This window comes from Bison bison, unplaced genomic scaffold (assembly GCF_000754665.1).
Source record: "Bison bison bison isolate TAMUID 2011002044 unplaced genomic scaffold, Bison_UMD1.0 scf7180017864239, whole genome shotgun sequence".
NCBI lineage: Eukaryota > Metazoa > Chordata > Mammalia > Artiodactyla > Bovidae > Bison > Bison bison.
The window spans coordinates 4,769,981-4,791,302 of record NW_011494811.1 but is presented as its reverse complement, the minus strand read 5'-3'; the positions used below and the strand labels follow the sequence as shown (position 1 = coordinate 4,791,302).

Sequence of the window (21,322 nt, the reverse complement as noted above, 5' to 3'; positions counted from 1 at the left end):
TTGCTCACTCGTGTCCGACTCTTCGCGACCCACGGACTGCAGCCTACCAGGCTCCTCAGTCCATGGGATTTTCCAAGCAAGAGTACTGGAGTGCTAGTTTCTCTTAAAAAGTCCAAAGTCCTAATAAAATTTTTGTTTAGTTGAAACTGTTGTACATCACACAGCTACTTTGGACAACAAAATATTACTTTTCAAATATTTGAACATATTCTTAACTGGTTCTCAATTTTGGTTATGCACTGGAATGATGTGTATTTTTGCTTTTCTAATTCTTAAATATACACTTTTATTTATGAAAGTACTACATAATCACCTTTATTACAATAACCATTGATAATTTGTGTGTGAGCTTTCCTCAGAACAAAATTATAACTATATTCGGGGTGTGAGTGAGAATAGGAAAAAAATCATTTAAAAATCTTGAATTGTCCTTCTGAATAATTATCCTGCATTTTGGGTTACCAATGAATTTGAGAACTGAGAACATTGTATTTTACATAAAGTATCAGCCTTACTTATTTACATATATATATATATATATATATATATATGTATACCTGTATGTATGTATACCAGCCTGTTAGGGCTTCCCTAGTGGCTCAGACAGTAAAGAATCTGCCTGCAATGTAGGAAACTCGGCTTTGATCCCTGAGTCAGGAAGATTCCCTGGAGAAGAGAATGGCTACCCACTCCAGTATTCTTGCCTGGAGAATTCCATGGACAGAGGTCCCTGGGTGCTGCAGTCCATGGGGTCGGAGAGTCGGACACGACTGAGCGACTAACACTTTATCAGCCTGTTACTGGTGTTTCACATCTGATTATCAACACATAAATGATATAACTGTATTACTACATTTTGGACCTGGATTGTATAAAGGAAATGAAACAGTAAAATACCAAAGCAAGTATTTAATTACAATTTAAATGAGCAGTTCATAGTTAAAATGTAGGATGGATGAATAGAACTAGCAACAGAAAGAGAGATTCTCTGTAGCAGAAATCCTTGTCCTATTCTTTACAAAATTAACCAGGTAACTTTGAGTAAATTATTTAACTACATTGCACTTCAGTTGTCTTATCTGTAACTCGAAGAGTCAAATCTACCAAGGTCTCTACCAACTGCAAAATTTTGTGGTATGTAACACTAATCTCAACTAAGTGTCATAGTGTTGGTGTGGGGAAAAAAGTAACTTTAAGCAATCATTTATTCCTACACCTTTCCTTTAGGGCAACTATGTAAAATAAATTCTCAAAAATGTAAAACTTTCTTGAACAACTTGAAACTAACCAAAAGAAAAAAAAATATTGAGTCAATCACAGGCAGAATATAGAGGAACATGTTTTGATGGTCCAACAGATGTAAGTTTAAATTCTAAATATTTCCCCTTCTAGTTTGTGAGCCCATGAGCAAGTACATTTCTTGATCTCTCTGAGTCCATTAATTTAAAAAAAAAATGAATGCATCTGTTTCCTTAAATGTAAAATTGAAGTATGAATATTTACCTGACACGATTGCTATACTTATTAAATAGTGAGATCATTTAATTAACACACAGTGCTCAATTTTTTTAACCCAAATATATTTTGAATGGCTGAAAATATCTTCAGACATCCTATTTAAAGGCATAATGAGCATTAATTATAAAATATTTATGCTGTTCACTGTGTTTCATTTACTTTCAAGAATTCGATGATTGCATCTTCATTTTCTATGATCAATAAAATAAATACCCCAAACTGCAGTGTCTTTTGATTAATAGTGGGACTGTTCCATGAATTGTGCTTCAGATTTTTCTCATGAGTGTTGAATCTGTTTCCTCACTGAATACAAAGTATTCTAGTATGTGGATGTTTTGAGTAGGCAAGCAAACCCTTCTGCATGTGACAATATTATCATTTTCTTTCAGGAAACCCTGATAGATTGGTGTGATGAAAAGGAACTTAATTTGATATTAACAACTGGAGGAACAGGGTTTGCACCACGAGATGTCACTCCAGAGGTGAGATAGTATATACTTTTCTGATATTCAAGAAGTAGACTATTCTTGTGATTTTTAATCCTTTTAATTTTTTTGTATGATTTTTGTAATTTTGCTAGACATAAACAACTTCTGTGGTTCTAAGAATGTGAACATTTTGCAGTGGTTGAATATTTACACTTTTTAGAAAAAGTTTCTTGACTTCTTTTCTTTTGACTTAAACTAGATATTATCTAAAATGAGGAAGATTGAATTGGCCCAGAAGGTAATCTTGCATTTGCTCAGTGGTCTGTGGTATCGGCTGAATTTCAGGCATATATTGCCAAAGGAAGTGATAGAAGAACTCTGACTCAGCATGGCATCTGGTCTGATGTGCTGTGTTAATGTAATTCAAAATGTATTTGATTCCTTTTTTCTTTAGATACCCTTGTCATTGGTCTCAGGTAGAATGACTCTAATAGCATAGTTAGACCAATTTTATAGTATTTGATGAGAAAGTTACATATTATATAATTTTAAATGTGAATTTAAATGCAGAATTTAATAAGCCAAGAAGCAAAATTAGTATCTAGACTGTGCCTTAAGAATCACCTTCAACCTTGCACAGGAAAAAAAAAGGGGGGGAAAGAATGAAGAATAGACAGCGCTCAGTGATACAAGGGGAAAAGTCTTTCTTTGTTTTTAAAGCAGCCATAAACTTCAGCTGTAACTTTAGAGTCACATGCAGACTTATGTTCATACTTAGACATTGTTTCACTCACTTTTCAAAAACTGTTTCTTGGCTGAATTTCAACTTACTGTTAGCTGTTTTGTTTTGTTTCTTTTTAAAAAATTTTCAAGTCAGTATCCCATTGTGTCTACTGTCTTATTCACAGAAGATATTTTTGCTCTGTGCCTATATGTCCTACTTACTCTAATATAGGAGTTTTCAAACTTTAGCCTGTACCCCCATCAAAGGTAAAACAGATTGCTGCATCCTACCCACAGTGTTTCTGATTCAGTAAATCTGCAGTGGGTACCAAGAATTTGTGTTTCTGGTAAGGCCCCAGGTAATGCACATGTTGCTGGCCCATAAACCATGCTTCCAGACTTTGGGTACCACTGCTCTAGTATGCGAAAATGTAAATTGTTTTAACAGATTGTAAAATAATTTCTATTTTTCTATGTAAAAATCACAGAAATTTTGCAAATATTATTATAACTAGGCTTATATATATAATGGTTTTGTTTTTAAAGCAATCAGAATAGAGTTGTATTAGAAGATTGTTAGCTTCCAGTACTTAAAAAAAAAGGTGGGAGGGGGGTTCAGAATGGGGGACACATGTACACCCATGGCTGATTGATGTCAGTGTATGGCAAAAACCACTACAAATATTGTAATTAGCCTCCAACTAAAATAAATAAATTAATTTTTAAAAAAAAGAAAAAAAAAAGTCATTCTTACATAGCTCTTGAGTCCTTAGGGGAAATGAACCTTTGGCCAATTTTTTCATTTCTTTTAAACTGTGAGACTAACTAAAAAAAATAAAATTGGAGGTAAGCCATCTCTTCTAGAGGTACGTTTATGTTTTGTTTGTGAGAAAATCACCTACATATGTGAAGAACTTAATTTTTGTAGTTTGAGTGTTAAGTGTTTTAAGTAAATAACTTTGGTTTTATATATCCCTATTGTCTATGTAATGGTTTGATATTTTCATAATATTATTTTTATATCATAAAAGTAGAAAAAAGTTACCACAGAATTCATTCATAACCAGTTAACAATATTATTTTTAATTGTGAGAAAATAATTTGCATCGCAAAGTATTTTGTATTCCCTGGAGTTTCAAGTTTATTCCAGAACACTAGGTTGCAAATTCACACTTTTAAATTCTAGCTCTGCTACTTACAGCGCGGTGACCATACACTAGTCATTAAACCATTCTGTGCCTGTTTCCAGTAAAGTGAGGGAAATGAAAGTGCCTGTCTACCAGGGTAGCTGTGAGGATTCAATGAGAACTATTTCTGCTAAGAATACTAAAAGATATTTTTATCTTTTAGTTAATAAAGGGTTAATTTTTTAAATTAGTTATTGCATAACTACCAAAGTGGACAAATATGTGGTATTTTTTTATATATAAATATCAAATGGACAAAAACAGTCAAATACTGAAGTATTATCCATGCAGTCTTTGTGATCTTGTTAAATTTTTAAATATTTTGATGTAGTAAGCTTCATATTTTATCTTTTCTATCTCCATATAAACCAGAGGTCTTGAAATTCTATCATTCTAGTATCGATTTAGCCGCCAACGTTTTGTTTTGTTTTTTTTTGCTGTTGACAAGAGTCTGTGTCTTTACATTACGTTGTATATGGCATTATATCAGAAATTGAGAGGTCCTTTATTATTCATTGAAGTTTTTCAGAAAACCCTAGAGATGCTTTTATATTTGTATATACCTATAGCAATTGCTGGTAAAATTTGTGTTAGGGTTGTTTTTAATGAGTTTAAAATACATGTAATTATGTCTTCCCTAATATCTGTTTTTGAAAACAAGTGACTTAACTGATTGTAAATATCTTGATCTTTAATGAATTTACTTTATTTCATATTTTTATACACACATACACATACACAGAGAGTATGGTTATCTACAGCAAAAGTCCATAGCACTGTTAAGCCTTTGAAAAATAACTGTAAAAGCCATCTGACCACTCAAAAATAATTCTACTAATTTCTTCTAATCTTTAAATAGTTGCAATATCTAAAACATAGCACTGGGATGTCAGCTAGTAATCCTGAAATATAATTTTGTGCCTGTAATAATATAGTTACTTGTCTTTATCTTATTTGTCTTAGATAATTGTGCCTAAAAAGGGAAACATATTGATAAACCATATGTGCCTATATACAACTGTTTGCAAATCTTTTAAAATAAAATCAGAAGTTATTGACTGAAAACACAAATATTAGTGATGAGGGTAAAATAATATAAAATTTCTCCCTTAAGTCAGTAATTGTCAGTAATTAGTCTGATCTACAAACACAATGTACAAATTGTGGGTTGTTCAAAAAAAGGGAAGGTGAAAAATACTAAATTGAATGATTAAAATAAAGCAATCTAAAGTTATTGTCACTGGATCTGAACATTAGAGAAAATGAAAAGTTTAATAGCCTTATCCAGATCTATTAACAGAAAAGTGGAATAGCAACTTCAGTAAAGTGTATCCTATTTATATATTTTATAGGAATAAGACAATCAGAATTGACTTTTCTAAATTATGCATTTGTTTCTGCTTTTTGGCACCATATCTTAGAATGTGGTTCACTTGATAGTCACATGCCTGCTGGTCCCCTCCCTTCCTCTAAACATGAGATATTATCAAAGCTTGCATATAGTAACATAATAATCCCTACTGTACAACTTTTTAGAGCTTTGTTTGATATAAAAAGCTTACTTTTTAGTAATAGATTGTGTTTTCTGTGAGCTGATAAAGGTTGGATAATCTGTTGACATTGGTGAAATGGAAGTAATAGAAATTTGTAGTTATATAGAACATAAGAACTCATTGGTATGCAAAGTATCATATCTTCATGTTCCACTATCACTTAAAAGTTTATATATCCAAATTAGGTATTATTACATGAGGAATCTTTCATTATTCTTAAAAAGTAAAAGTATAATTAGGATGTGTAAGTGAGGTAAAGTGAAGGTCTTTTAGAATTAAAGTCTAGAAGAAAATAAAAGATTAAGAAACATTTATTTTAAAAAGAACGTCTATATGATTACAAAGAAATGTTTGCTATTATGTTTTGGTAAATTAGAAAATATTACACTATTTAATATTTGTTAGATAAAATTAAGTTTTAGCACTTTCATAGTGCTAAGCTATACCAGAGTAAAGGGTTGTATAGTAATATATTATTATGATTATGAATTAACGAGTTAATTAAAATCCTAGCGTGCATCTTAAGTCTCATTTATTTATTCATTTATCAGATTTTTTATTTTTAATCCTTGATATGTGTCTGATGCCATGCTGGATGCTGGGGTTAAAAAATGAATAAGACATGATCCCTATTCCCAACTCAGTCTATCGCATGGGTCAGCAAACTATGGCCCGAAGGCCAAATTCAGCCTGTTGTATTTTTTTTGTATGAGTCGTGAACTAAGAGCATATTTTGATTTCTTTCAGTCGTCTAATGACTAAAAGAAATCAAAAGGAAAATGATATTTTGTGACATATGAGAGCTGTTTGAAATTTGGATTTCAGTGTCCATAAGTGAAATTTTATTGGAACATAGTCATACTCCTTCATTGACCTATTGCCTATGGCTATGATAGAATAGAATAGTTGAATGAAAACCATATAAGCTTGCAAAGCCTAAACTGTTTACTGTCTGATCCTTTGCAGAAAAAATTTGCCAACCTCTGGTCTGTTAGATGAAAATTAGTCATCTTTATTAGCTGACTTTTTAAATTTATTTTTACCATTTCTTCTTTAGTAATTTGAAGTGATGTTGAGTTTCATTTCTTAAATGTTTAATCTTAGAAGGAGCAAGGAAAGTACACTTTTCTTCCACAGTAAAGTGTATTGCCCCATTGTCTCAGTAGACAATAAATAATATATAATATATAAAATAATATATAAAATTTTGAACTTTCAAAATTGATCAAATTATTGGATTTGTTAAACATTGTTTCAGTCTTAAATATCTTTCTTAGTGCTGCTGCTGCTAAGTCACTTCAGTCGTGTCCAACTCTGTGCGACCCCATAGACGGCAGCCCACCACACTCCCCTGTCCCTGGGATTCTCCAGGCAAGAACACTGGAGTGGGTTGCCATTTCCTTCTCCAATGCATGAAAGTAAAAAGTGAAAGTGAAGTCGCTCAGTCCTGTCCGACCCTCAGTGACCCCATGGACTGCCGCCTACCAGGCTCCTCCATCCATGGGATTTTCCAGGCAAGAATACTGGAGTGGGGTGCCATTGCCTTCTCTGATTTTTCTTAGTAGTACCTCCTAAAAAGTGTCCTGATCAAATTTGTCATTATGAAGTAATCAGACTAAAGGAATAATTACAAAATGTCAGGAAATTATAAATTTGATGTAAAAGATATTCATTTAAAAGGGTTTTTATGGTTCATTTTGGAAGTGAAGAGGCATCTGGCAAAATGACTGACAGCAATAAAATAATCTGGTACAAAGGATGAATTTTTAGAAAAAGATTATGAACTTCACAACACATGTTTTGTTTATAGCTTAAAATGTTTATGTTTATTTGGAACAGATTGCTATCTAAGCCTTTCTACAAATATTTATATATTTCATAACTTTAGGTGTGAGTATACTGTGATAGCTATCATTGTATGTAGTCATTAATCATTTCTTACATTGTAATGCTTAAAAAACAAGAATACTGTGTAAATAAAAGGCAAGAGACACAATTGACCTGAGTTACGGAGTTAATTATACTTAATTTGTTACTTGTGAAAATTTACATTTAGAAGTACCACTTTATAGTTCATACTGAACATTTTAAAGATCAGAAGAACTCTTTCACATTATAGCAGAAGCATAGCAAAAAATCATGTCCAATAATTTCTGTTTTTGAAAGAAAATTTGATCACTGTTGGAGGTCATTTAAATTATGCAGTTGCTTTGAAGTGCCTATCAATATTCTCTAGAAAAGATTATTTCCCTAAAATATCATATACTGATACTGTAGAACTGTATGAATATTTATTTTGTAATTCTAAAATTGTTATAACTAAAGTACCTATTATACATGGTAAAACTAAAAGTAACCATATTGCAATAAAATTTTGAGATTAAAATTTTCTGTATAAATAGGATCACTAAACAATATGAAATTGGTAAGAGAGCAGAATACTAGAAACTTATACTGGAAATTTTAAAAACCAGATTCAATAAAATATACTGTCCCTTTATGGTCAAATAAGGTTATATTTTATGGTTTTGAAGGATCTCTTTTTCTTATTTTTTTGAAATAGTTCTGGATGTGGGAAATATGTTTTCATGTCTTACCTTTGTCTAAATATGTTGTGATGTAATGTACCTTTCTCATATGATATATATATATATACATATGATACTACCACTGTAGAGTCAGACAGACCTGAATTTGAATCTTACTTCTACCCCTAACTAATTATGAAGTTAAAACAAATTAAACTGTTCAAACTTCAGTTTACTCATCCACTCAGCTAATGCACACCTCTCTAGGTTGTTTCTTCTAATAATTGAGATAATAAAAGTAGTCAGTGATGCTGCTGCTGCTGCTGCTAAGTTGCTTCAGTTGTGTCCGACTCTGTGCGACCCCATAGATGGCAGCCCACCAGGCTCCCCCGTCCCTGGGATTCTCCAGGCAAGAACACTGGAGTGGGTTGCCATTTCCTTCTCCAATGCATGAAAGTGAAAAGTGAAAGTGAAGTCGCTCAGTCATGTCCCACTCTTCGCGACCCCATGGACTGCAGCCTTCCAGGCTCCTCCGTCTATGGGATTCTCCAGGAAAGAGTACTGGAGTGGGGTGCCATTGCCTTCTCCGAGTCAATGATAATAATTAGCAAATATATATAGCACTTACTATGTGTCAGGGAGCTATTTTAAACTCATTTAATTTTAATTCATTTAGTCCTCAGAACAATCATATGAGGCAGGTACTAACTAGAGTTGTATCTGTTTTAAATATGGAGAAACTGGGACAAATCAATTAATTGACTTGCCCAGGGTTATCCAAACTAGTAAGTGACAATAATGAATGTAAAAGGATCTCATGTAAAGCCTGGCATCTTTGTAGATCCTCATTAAATGTCCTTTTTTTTCCTTTACCTTTTTCTTCCACATTTAATTAATAATTTTACTTATTACCTCTAATTTATTGTGATAATCCCAAGTATTTATGCTGCTAATCATTGTACTCTGATACCTGTTGTTAGCTATTAACATATCTGATGGATATATCTAAAAATTAAGAATGTTAGTCAACATTTTCTCACTACTAATTTAGGGCATGGGCAAATGACTGAGAATAAGAATGTCTATAGTTTATATTATATGTGGATTATGAGTGATTGTATTAAGTACCTCTCCTGATATCCTGTCTGAATCTACTTATTTTGTTCCTTTGTGAGTTTAAAATTTTTGGAATATGGCTTGAAATGGCCCAAATATGTAGCATTCAGGATATTTGTTAGTAATAGTCCTTTTTATCTGGAGTTTATACTTATTGTGTATTATCCAATTTTGAGTGGTATATGTCTTAGAGCTTGGGCACATTTATGACCTATCAGTTTGCTAAAAAACATTTAGAGTCTTTGTTCAATTTAACAAGTGTTTATCAAGCATCTTGGGCTTTATTGAATAAATGCTAAACTACGTGTATTCCTAAAATAGTCACCTGACAAATCAAAGCAATATAACTTAGTACTAGAAATGTTCAGCCAATTTAGACCAAAAAAATTCTTTAAAGGGAAAGATTAAGAGAGAAGTGAGCAATCAGTAAAATTTTTGTACAAGTAGAATTTAAGCTAAAATTGAAGGAGGGAAATAGAACTTAGATTTGGAGAGAAGACATTACGGTTGGGGGAAAGAAAGAAAGGGAAATGTATGATCAAGCTATGAGAAAGATAAAATTAAGGAAATCTTCCTGGCTAGAGCAGAGGATTCACTTTACAAAGAAGGATGGATTAACTGGAACTATGTTATTTTAATCTCTTTCTTAGAACAGCTAGAATAGTACTATCTCTGGAGATGAAAAACAGCAACAGAGATTCCTTAGAAGCCAAAATTCATAGGACAACTATCAACAAAACATGCCATAAAATCATGTCATCAAGGCTTTCTAAATACTTTTGAAAACTGGCACACAAATGTACATTCCCCAGTAAGACTAACATCAGTATTTTTGAAGATTGTTTCTATGCCCTGGTTTTTGTTTTGTTTTTTGAAATCCCAATGTAAGCTACAAACCTAGTACCATTATTTGTATGTAAAATTTAAACTGCTGTGAAGCACCAAGTTCCAGTTTTGTAGTTCAGAAATCTTTTCAGTCAATACTTATAATCCAGGGTTTCCCAGGTTGTGCCAGTGATAAAGAACCCTCCTGCCAATGCATGAGACCTAAGAGACTCAGGTTGAATCCCTGGGTCCAGAAGATCCCCTGGAGAAGGCAATGGTAACCCACTTTAGTATTCTCGCCTGGAAAATTCCATGGACAGAGGAGCTTGGCGAGCTAAGGTCCCGGGGGCTACAAGGAGTTGGATACGACTGAACAACTTAGCACATAGCATGTATCTGATAATCAAAACATCGAGAAATTTTTTTTATCATCGATTCTTGTCAGTGCTGTGCCTTATCCTTGAGTTGGCCTAAGGTTTTATATAAAATTACTATATAATAATAGAGAAATTACAGTATCTCAAGAGTTTGAGAATTCAAAAGCCACTGTGTTAAAAGTCCTAAATGACCCTTTTATCAATCCCAGCCCTTGTGTGAACGCCTCAATTGCATATTCTTTCATGTGAGAGTCCCTTGTTTGTATAATTCTAATTACTTGAAAGTCCAAATCTGCCCCCTTACCCAAGACATTTACCCTCTGTTTTATTTATACATTAAAAGAAAAAGCTCCTTAGTATAATTATCCCAGTTGAAAAGTAACTGGTATAACATTAAACCATTTAGGTGATTAGAGCAATAGATGATGTTGCATTTAAAAATCATGTTGTTAGGCCCTTATTCCACATAGCAACACTGCAGAGTGAAGCGAACATTGCTCTTTGAGGTGGGGATTTAGGAATTTCAAGCATAAGGCAAAAAGAAATGTTTCATATATGAAGAACCCATAAATGAAATCCTATCTTCATTTTCCCCTTAAGTACATTTCTTAATTGCATGCTTACTCTGCATCAGAACGTTCTCAGCTTTTAGGGGGGTCCTGATGGGGATAAGAGATCAATCATATCAGTAAGCATACGAGTACAAATATACTTTTTATGGTAAATTCTATGTCTAATAAAAGCTTTCACTAGAAAAGTAGCGTAGCTCACATAACTGTTTGTGAGGCAGCATAACATGGTGGTTAAAAGCTCAGACTACTTGAATTTGAATCTTAGATTCACCTCTTACTAGCGTGTAACCTTTCACAACTTACTTTACTCAGTTTTCTTATGTGTAAAATGGAGAAAATAAGAGTACCTACCTCATAGGGTAGTTATATTATGTGGGTTAATGTAAGTAAAACACCAAAAGCAACGTTTGTTTACTACACAAGTATTTCCTGTTATTACCAATAATCTAAATAGAAAGAACTTTAGCTTACAAAGGAAGAAGATAATGGTTGAGGAAGTACTGAAAGAATTTTTCTCTGGGGAAAAAATCGAGCAAGATAGGACCTAAGGTATACAATAGAATAGTTGTGGGAAAGGAAAAAGCAGCAGAGATGACAAGCTAAATGTTTATTTTTACCTTGAATTTATCAGAGAAATAAAACCTTGACATCAGTGTTCCAACTCACCCTTTTGCAATCTACTCCCATAAAATGAACAGATGCTGGCATACTAGGATAGTTCTGTAAAATATATGCTAAGACATTGACAAGAAAACATCATTAAATATTTTGCAAATATTAATATAAAATACTAAAAGTGCATTTATCTAGAGATATAGTTTCAGGAATGAAGATTTCAGAAATTTCCTTTCTTATAGTCTGAAATCAAGAATGGGAATTCATCTTCCTTTATTAGATCTTCATCCATGAAACAGACTTAATGTCGCTTTTCACACAAAATGTAATATGATGACTTATATCTGTCAAGTCCTCTGAGCTTCTTAGAATTCTATCACTGAATTAGAGCAGAATATCTGTGACTTCATGTTATTGCCATGCCTAAAAGGAAACTGATAGGGAGTAAGAAAATGGACTTAAGTAACGAAATAAATTTTTGCAATTATTCTCATAATTATATGAGTATTATTTCCTCATACTGGAACTTGGGAAGACCATGGCTGCTATTAAAGACTGGCAGGCGAATATCCAACAGAGGGAGTAACCATTTCAGAAAATCTTAATAACAGGCACAGAACTGAGAATTTACAAGAAGAATCCAGGTTCATTTAAAAGGTGCTGAGAAGATAGAAGCAGTAAAGTTGTTGGAAGTATGACATTTGAGAATGAACTGTTACCAGTTTCTCAGAGAGAGAGACACAGACATCAAATATCAAAGGCAACAATGCAGAAGAAGCAATTGATTATGCTGGAAGGGCCAATTAATAAGAGGCAATATATTATAATGTGTGAAGATAGTATTATAGTGATGATGTAATTGGGATAATTTAAGTGTTTGTCCCCCACCTCTTCATTCTTTCCTGTAAGTTTGATTGCAGCATATGATATATTACTCTTGCATGTAACAATCCTCAGGGTGAAACTTTATAAGAGGAGAAGAAAGGTCAGTTTTGATTAGGAGATGATTTTGAATAGTTTAAAAAAATTTTTAAATGCTTTTCTACAAATTTGAAGCAATGACAAAATAACTTAGTTTTGAATATTGTATAAAAATGGGACTTCCCTGGTGGTCCAGTGGTTAAGACTCCCCACTTCCAATGCAGGGGGCACGGGTTAGATCCTTGTTCGGGGAACTAAGACCCCACGTGCTGTGTGGCATGGCCATAAAAAAATGCGATCTTATCATATGTTTCTCACACTCTCAAAGATTCAACACTGTAATTTATAGGAGACCTAAATTATAAAAGAGGACACTTTAGTATAACCCTATTGATGAGATTCAAAGAGATTCACATTATAATAATTCCCCACTGTTGTTAACCATGATATTTAGAGGTTTGGCTAATTATGGGATATGCATGCTTTGATATGAGTTCTATTTGTGGGTCCTATTTACTTCCCTTTCTCATACATTTCCTTTTTAGTATTTTTCAAGGCTTACCTATACTGTATCCTGTCCCTTAAGATGGGACTGCTCTGTGGGGTGATGAATGAATATCACCATCAGTATTAGATATTAATAATTAGAGGAATGAGAGATCAGCTTTTATATAATACTGAAAGCCAATCCTAATATAAATGCACCTTCCCTCATGGGTGTATCTTGTGCAATAGTAGCAGCAATATTAAAAATAATGCTCTAGTTTCACATTGTTCAAACTTCAGTTGTTACTGTTTGCCTTCTAAATATAAGATACCTTAGAACAGGGATCAGCAAACTTATTCTCTAGAGGAAGTAAATATTTAGAAATAATAAATAGTTTAGGCTTTGTGGGCTTTATAGTCTCTATCATAACTGCTTAACTATGCTAGCCTGTCACAGAAGCTGCTATATGATGATATCAATAAATGGGCGCTGCTCTGCCCCCAATAAAACTTTATTTATGGATGCTAAAATTGGCTTTCTCATAATTTTCACGTGTCATGAAGTATTACTCTTCTTTTGAGTTTTTTTAAATCATCTAAACATTTGAAGATTAACATTAGATTGCCGGGCATGCAAAAAACAAGTGGCAGGCAAGATTTGTCTCATTGGCTATGGTTAGCCAACCTCTATTTTAGAACATTCCTACCACTGTGTACACGCATCTGCTCTGTTATTCAAAAGCTTATAGTATGTAAGAGTGTTCAGAGAATTTAAGTCAGAACATTTCAGAAGAATTTTCTGAGAATTTAATAAGAAAAAGGAGTTGCCCTATAGAAATGAACACTTGTTAGAATCAAATGTGTTGAGTGCCTACTGTGTAGATACCAAGACTTTGACTTGGGCAGTTAGAAGAATGGACTTGCCATTTACTGAAATGGAGAAGACTGTGGAAAGAGTGGGTTTGAGGAGGAAGATCAGGAATTTTACTTTGGTCATAGAAATTTCTAACTGCCTTTAGATATCCAAATGGAGACGTTAAGCTGGCAGTTAGATATGTGCATCTGGAGTTGAGAGAAATCTGAGCTAGAGATACTATTTTTTTTAGAGTCATCAGCATCTTAATGGAATTAAAATTCATCACAACTGATGAGATCATCAAGGTATTTACTAATACTACTATTTATTTTATTACTACCCCTGCCTCCTTTCTCATCCACTTTCAAAGAGGTAGGTAGTTTCTAGTAACCTGGCCCCTCTGCTCACTCACAAAGGGTGGAAGGGATCCCATTGAACAGGAACTTGGCCTGTACAGGAAGGACTATTAGTTGGCCATCCTGAAATGTTGCCATGGTGTAAAGATGAGAGTGAATTTTCCTAAGTACCTCCTTGCTGGAAACTGTTTGCACTGGAGGTAAGTGTGAAAGGGGAGGTTGTGGGGATTGATGGGGTGAGGGCTTCCTAAACCTTTCCCAAACCTCAGGAGTGGCTTGATTCTGAGGAAGGGAGAAGGTTCAGACTGGTTCCTATTTCCTGGAACCAGTTTGTACAGCCCTAAATTTGACCTGCTTTCCTCAAACTGGGAGTCAGAAATCCCTTTTCTCTTCTGTTTTTCTGCTGCAGAAATTCCCAACATTCCCATTTTGTGGGCTCCAGAAAGGGGTAAGCGAAGACTTCAATCCCAGCTGACCATTTCCAGATTAATAATTTTTAGAGTTTTGATTTATTTTATCATCATAAAAAATGCTTGGACCCATTTAACCCATTTGTTTAATTTCCTTGTGGATTGTTATGTATCTATGTTCTAGGGTCATTTTGTATCCCTGGGCAATAGAGTTCAGATCCATCTGCTCTCTCCATTTATGTGCTATTTCTCTTGTGGATTCTCATGTGCAGCTTATTGATGACTATTTCCTAGATGGAAGACACTCCATTCAGGAGACTGCTTCACTCTTAATCTCATCTTTTCCTGAATGGTGTTTTGTTCCCCTGCTGACAGCTTTTCACTACCCTACCCAACTGCTTCTGATGATCTGTCATCGCTTCTCGGCTGTTCTGTCTTCCTGTTTGACTGCCTTTGATTTTTTGTCTCTACTTTTTGCCCCCATTACTTATCTGCTGAATGATTTGCGTTCTTCACTCACTGGTGCTTTGTCCATCAGCAAATGGCCTGATACTACATATTCATCTGCTATTTTAGCATTTTTAGACTGCCCAACGTTGTTTATCTGCTCTCCTACCATTCTCCTCTACTGTGGCCTTCCAAGTGCTGTGCTGTCTGTCTGCCTGATCTTGCCCTACCCAGTCTATGCCTGTAATATTATAAGTAGGTTCAGATTGTTTAACACTTCTGTTACCTATCTCCACTTGCCTTGAGCCACTAAGTTGGACTGCTGACTGAATATGCTTGACCACTGTTCTTCTCTACCTATTTGCTGCACATGGCTGCCCAATTAGTTGACTTGAGACATTGCATTTATCGCCTATGTACTCAGCCTTGCAACTTGCTGTTTGGTCCATATTGCCTCCTTTATACTTCTGTGCTAAATCTCTGGTGGTGTTCATCTGTTGTCTTGTAATCCTAATCAGATTTTATTTCCAAGAGAAGTGTTGCCTACTTATTGTCCAAACATATCTTAGCAATGTAAAATCCTTTACTATTCAAGTCCAGTCCAGTTTACTCCTAAACTGACTTAAATTCACTGCTACCATCCTTTCTGCTTTTTTATACAACTCTACATTCTTCCTTCTATTTAGGAATATATTTTTCTTTCTAAATCATTTATCATCTTTGCTTCAGTTGCCTTTTCATATCACATACTATGTGCTTTTTGTTCCTTGTATGTGGGATCTGTCAGTAATTTTCCATATATTAAATTTGTTTTCTAATTTGTTTTCCCTGATTTTTTCAGGGCTTCATGAGGATAAATTGCTCGTATTACTTTTATCCTTTTTAGTTAAGACCAGAATGATTTTTTGAAACTTTCAAGTATCATCTCTAAAAATAATAAATTTAATTGTCTTATAGTTCTCTGTAGGTAAGATTAAAGTAACTTTCCACTCTGCTCCATTTTTTCCTGAGAATATCATTTCTCTGCCACTCCGTAATTTATGTACTATCATTTAGAGATCCTTTTGATGTATTTATCTTTTCCTCCTAAATTTTAGATTATCTTTTCTTGTGTGTAGGTAAATTTTTAAATTGATATTAGTATCGGCATCTAGAAAAAATTGAAATAAAAATTATCTGCATGTAAAGCTTATTGTCTTATTCCTTTATATTTAAATGAATGACAAGATCAGACAAGAAGTAGGGATGAATTGTGAAATTTTCAGTTTCAGGAATCTAAGGAGATTTAAACTGGGGAGTGTTTACGTGCGTGCATGTGTGTGTATGTAGACTGGAAGTGTTCTATGTGCATATGTATCCACATTACTGTGCATGAGTGCAGAAAATGCTGAGTATCCATATTAAATTTCATTTTATTTTCAAAAAATGAGAGGGAAAAGGAATAGGGGAAAGCTAAAAAGAGAGTGATAAACAGGGAATAGAGAAAAAGGTATGCATAGTTGGTTCTTTTCTCCTTTTTCTTTTCTTTTAGTAATAGAGGTAAAATTAATGTGAACCAAAGGACTGCTCTAGGAGTATCAAGAAAATTATTTCAGTAGATTTTTTTAATGTATAAAATACACACAACATAAAATTTACTGTTTTAATCATTTTTAAGTGTACAATTCAGTGGCATTAAATACTTTCACTCTTCTGTATAGCCATCACCACTATAGATTTCTAGAACTTTTTCAAAATCCCAGATAGAAACTCTGTACATTAAACATTCCTTCTTTCCACATTCCTTCTTTCCACAGCCCCTGGTAACCTCTATTTTACTTTCTGTCTCTGAATTTGCACATTCTAGGTACCTCATAAAAGTAGAATCATAAAATTTTTCTCTTTCTCTATATGACTTATTTCACTTAGCATAATATTTTCAGGTTCATTCATGTTGTAGCATATATCACACATTCATCCATTTTTAAAGAATATTCCATTGTGTATATATACAATAGCTTATCTCTTCATCTGCCGAGGGATACTTGAGTTGTTTTCATCTTTTGACTATTAATACTGCTATGAACATTGTTGTGCAAGTACCTTTTTTCTTTCCATCCTTTTGGGTATTTACTTAGAAGTGAATTCAGTAGCGTTTAATACTTTTGTCTAAGAAGAAATTAGTAGCAAAGACATCAGGGAAACTACATCATTTACATGATACAACATTAGTATGATAACAAGTCCAAGATACTTTATTAGGAGTAGAAGAAACTATAAACTTTTAGAAAGGCCACAGAAGACCAAGTGAGATTTAGAAGACCCTCTATTGTAAGAATAAAAGGGAGAAAAAATTGAAATAACACAAATGTTGGAGGTTTGAGGAAAGCAAAAGTGATTCTGGAGAAGGTTGAACTTAAAAAATATTTGAAATGAAATAGTGCAGACTTAAAAGAAGAGAAGAGATAAGTGTTTGAAAGGCAAGGTTTAAAGTTAATGGAACTGAGATGAGGCATCCAGGTTATGTTTATAGGAACCAGTAATAGGAACAGGAATTCAGTTCCATTCAGTCACTCAGTCATGTCCAGTTCTTTGTGACCCCATGGAGTGCAGCACGCCAGGCTTGCCTGTCCATCACCAACTCCCAGAGCTTGCTCAAACTCACGTCCATCAAGTCGGTGATGCCATGCAGCCATCTCATCCTCTGTCATCCCCTTCTCCTCCTGCCTTCAGTCTTTCCTAGCATCAGGGTCTTTTCAAATGAGTCAGTTCTTCGTATCAGGTGGCCAAAATATTGGTGCTTCAGCTTCAGCATCAGTCCTTCCAATGAATATTCAGGACTGATTTCCTTTAGGATGGACTGGTTGGATCTCCTTGCAGTCCAAGGGAATCTCAAGAGTCTTCTCCAAGACTACAGTTCAAAATCATCAATTAATTCTTCAGCACTTAGTCTCTTTACATCCAGCTCTAACATCCAAATATGACTACTGGAAAAACCATAGACAACTAGATAGACCTTTGTTGGCAAAGTAATGTCTATGCTTCTTGATAAGCTGTCTAGGTTTGTCATAGCTTTTCTTCCACGGAGCAAACGTCTTTTAATTTCATTTCAATTTATTGGTCTTCAATTTGAATACCTAGCTTTCTACCTAAATTGAACTCTGCATCATAGTGTCTTAGACCTTAATGGAGTTACAAAGATTGGAAAGGATTGTTCTTTGTCATCAAGGGGTTTAAAACTAGAGTAGTTAAAAATGCACTAATAATGTGTTTAAGAAAAAATACTTTCAGTCCTTTAAGTGATAATGTTTTCCCTTGTTAACTCAATAAATTTTGGGTGATTTTAGCCAAGGTTCCTCATCTAAATTATCAAACACAGAAAATGATTTGAGTGACTGTTGTCTCAGTTCTCTCAAGGGTGGTGTGTAAACTGTACTATTTTATATGAATAAAAGAGAAATTAAGTCAGTACATCTAACAATTCTCTCAGAATCTATTGAAAAAGGCTTAACTCTGTGCTACACAGCCGGTTAGGTGTCTGTAACACAAAATCCTTGCTCTCAAGGAACTTACTTTCCAAAAGAGGGAAAAAGGCATTTGGCAAAACATGCATTTCTAATATCATCCACAAATTTTTGTTATTTTCTTCTAATTATTCAGGGAAAATGTTCAAAGTCAGAGTGATTGCTTATGAGGGAATGCTTTTGCCTCTTAAAAACATTATTGATTCAGGATTAAGAATGTCTCTATTTAATACCTTGTCACATCTAAAGGATTCTGATAATAGTTTAAATGCCAATAAGAATCTCTTTAATTTTAAAACCTAGGGCCTTCAGTGACAGATTAGTGATTTGGTAGCTGTTAATATACAGGGTTACCTCAAACCAAGTTTATTGGTTTTATAGTGAAAGAATAGAGAATGACTAGATAAATAGATAATTAGTGTTCAAGAGGTTGTTCTTGAATTAATTGCAAGAACAATGAGGCATTACCCCCACACACTCCAAGATACAACTGTATACTAACACAGAAAATGTTTGTTAATTTAATTTATTCTCACTGTCAATTAAAGCTCACTTGAATTCTGGGTGTCAGGAATTTCAGTTGATATTCATGATTTTCTTTATGGATTTGATTAGTCATTTGAACTTGGAATTTATTTGTCCTCCCTAACTTGATATGTGCCTTCAAACTTGAGAGCAATTACTTTCTTTCCTATTGGTCAGTACTTCAGTGATTCCTTTAAAGTAATCTCTTTAAAGTGCTACATTTAAGAAAAATTTTAGTAACCTGTTTTTTCTCCCAACACCTGATGTCCTACTAAAGTTATTTATTTTGACAATACGGCTATGGGAATATCAAAGTTTTGTCAGGAGAAAAGCAGTAAAATAGAAATAACATCCAGATTTAACTATTTTTTTAACAATGATGAACAATTTTAAAAGATTCTGCTTTACTTGTATTCATTCTGAAAAATATATTTAGTGAAAAAAATAGATATTTTAAAGTATAAGATCTAGAATAAAGGAAAATATGACTAAATCATTTTGTTCAGCTTGTTTTATTAGTAATAAATATACTTTTTTTGTGGCATCTGAAATTCTGTTTTTATTTTGAGAAAGCTTCAACTGGAAATAAAGTTGTATAATATATTTCTTTGGTAAAGGTTAACCTGAAAAGGCAATATTTCTGTCATACCTTTATTGGACTTCAAATTCTTTTTATATTTAATTAGAAGATCTAAATGTCTTTGCAATCAGGAGACTCTTTGTAGGCAACTACTCCTAACAAGCAAGTTGTCATATAATTTTTCTTTTTCTTATTTTTCCTTTCTCTCTCGAAGAACAGTAGATTATATTCAATACCTTGCAGAGGAAAATGTAGCTTCCTTATGCAAGCATTCTGTGGAGGAAATTTCACTCCTTCAGTTTTGAATACCAGCAATGACAATAGCAGGTGCTAATAACCAGTCTCTGAAACCCGTTTTCTCTTTTTCTCCCCTTGTCTCCTACATCAAGTATTTCTTGTCTTGCTGACAAGCACTAACACAATACATGTGTAGCACAGAAGATCCAGTGAAGTGAAAGAGAACATTAAGCAAAGTCAGTTGCCTCAGATACAGAAACTGTTTGGTGCAAAGCTTCATCATGTATATTTCAGTTCAATTCAGTTCAGTCGCTCAGTCATGTCCAACTCTTTGTGACTCCATGAATCGCAGCATGCCAGGCCTCCCTGTCCATCACCAGCTCCTGGAGTTCACCCAAACTCATGTGCATCAAGTCAGTGATGCCATCCAGCCATCTTATCCTCTGTCATCCCCTTCTCCTCCCACCCCCAATCCCTCCCAGCATTAGGGTCTTTGCCAATGAGTCAACTCTTCGCATGAGGTGGCCAAAGTATTGGAGTTTCAGCCTCAGCATCAGTCCTTCCAATGAACACCAGGACTGGTCTCCTTTAGGATGGACTGGTTGGATCTCTTTGCAGTCCAAGGGACTCGCAAGAGTCTTCTCAGCACCACAGTTCATGTATGTTTAATAGTATGTAATTCCATAAACATCAAAATCAATACCTGAAAAGTTCACTGGTTAGATATATCAGGTATATGGATATTTATAAAATACAAACCACTGAAGACTTTGTATTTCTCTCTGAATGCTTTTAGATTTCTTGTAATATTTAGTATTTATGAAGAAATAGAAATTGTTTTCCATCAGCGGCATAAAAACATTTTAGATGTTCAGGAATCAATTTTTCTTTAGTTTATTCATAACCATATTACAATAATAGATGTTTTCTTACTATGCATTCAGAGGTAATTACCGGGGTCTAGCCCCAGGAGGATCCAGGGATTCCCTCAGGAGAATGGCGTCGGTGATAAGGAAGGTAAAAGGGGAGAGAAAGAGGCTTGATCTTCCTTGGTTTACACAGAACGCTAATAAAGCTCCTGACTCGGAACTTGCTCTGTTCACAGAGGCCGCAGGCGCCCTCTCCCTGGTGAAGACGCAGAGCACCTTCCCAATTGGGTCTTAGAAGCCCAGGCAAAAAAGTGTACTCAGAGAGCCCCTGTATTCCAAGTAGTCATCCTGAAAGAAGAACAGAGAGAGAAAAGGAGAGTAAAGGAAAAAAGAATGACACGGGGAGACCAAGCTCTGATGAAGCCGGGTCTGTAGCTTTATTTTCAAAAGGAGCTTTTATACCCTAAGTTGTACAAAGAGGATAATAGGGGGTGCAGAGTCATGCAAAGTCAGCAGTCCTTGACCCGTATGGAGACTAGGCTTTCTTTTCTGCAAACTTATCGTATACAAAGGCTTTAGGTGATTTACATCATCTTCTGGCCAGGAGGCCTGTTAACATTTTATGACTCTTTGTTCTGATAAAGGTTAGTTAACCAGAAAACTTATTTTCTCTAAAAGTAATTTTTCTAG

The 21,322-nt window shown here is 34.3% G+C and overlaps 1 protein-coding gene across 2 annotated transcripts in view; it reads left to right on the top strand.

Annotated features, from left to right (window-relative positions):
• The window catches only part of GPHN (gephyrin), a 533,352-nt gene that overhangs the window by 234,043 nt on the left and 277,987 nt on the right, over positions 1 to 21,322 (top strand). The window contains exons 4-5 of one of the 2 annotated variants that reach the window (XM_010846738.1): positions 1,908 to 2,000; positions 14,471 to 14,509. In XM_010846738.1, coding sequence (XP_010845040.1) covers positions 1,908 to 2,000; positions 14,471 to 14,509 — 132 coding nt within the window. The remainder of the gene's footprint in view (positions 1 to 1,907; positions 2,001 to 14,470; positions 14,510 to 21,322) is intronic. The other variant, XM_010846740.1, reaches the window with a different exon arrangement.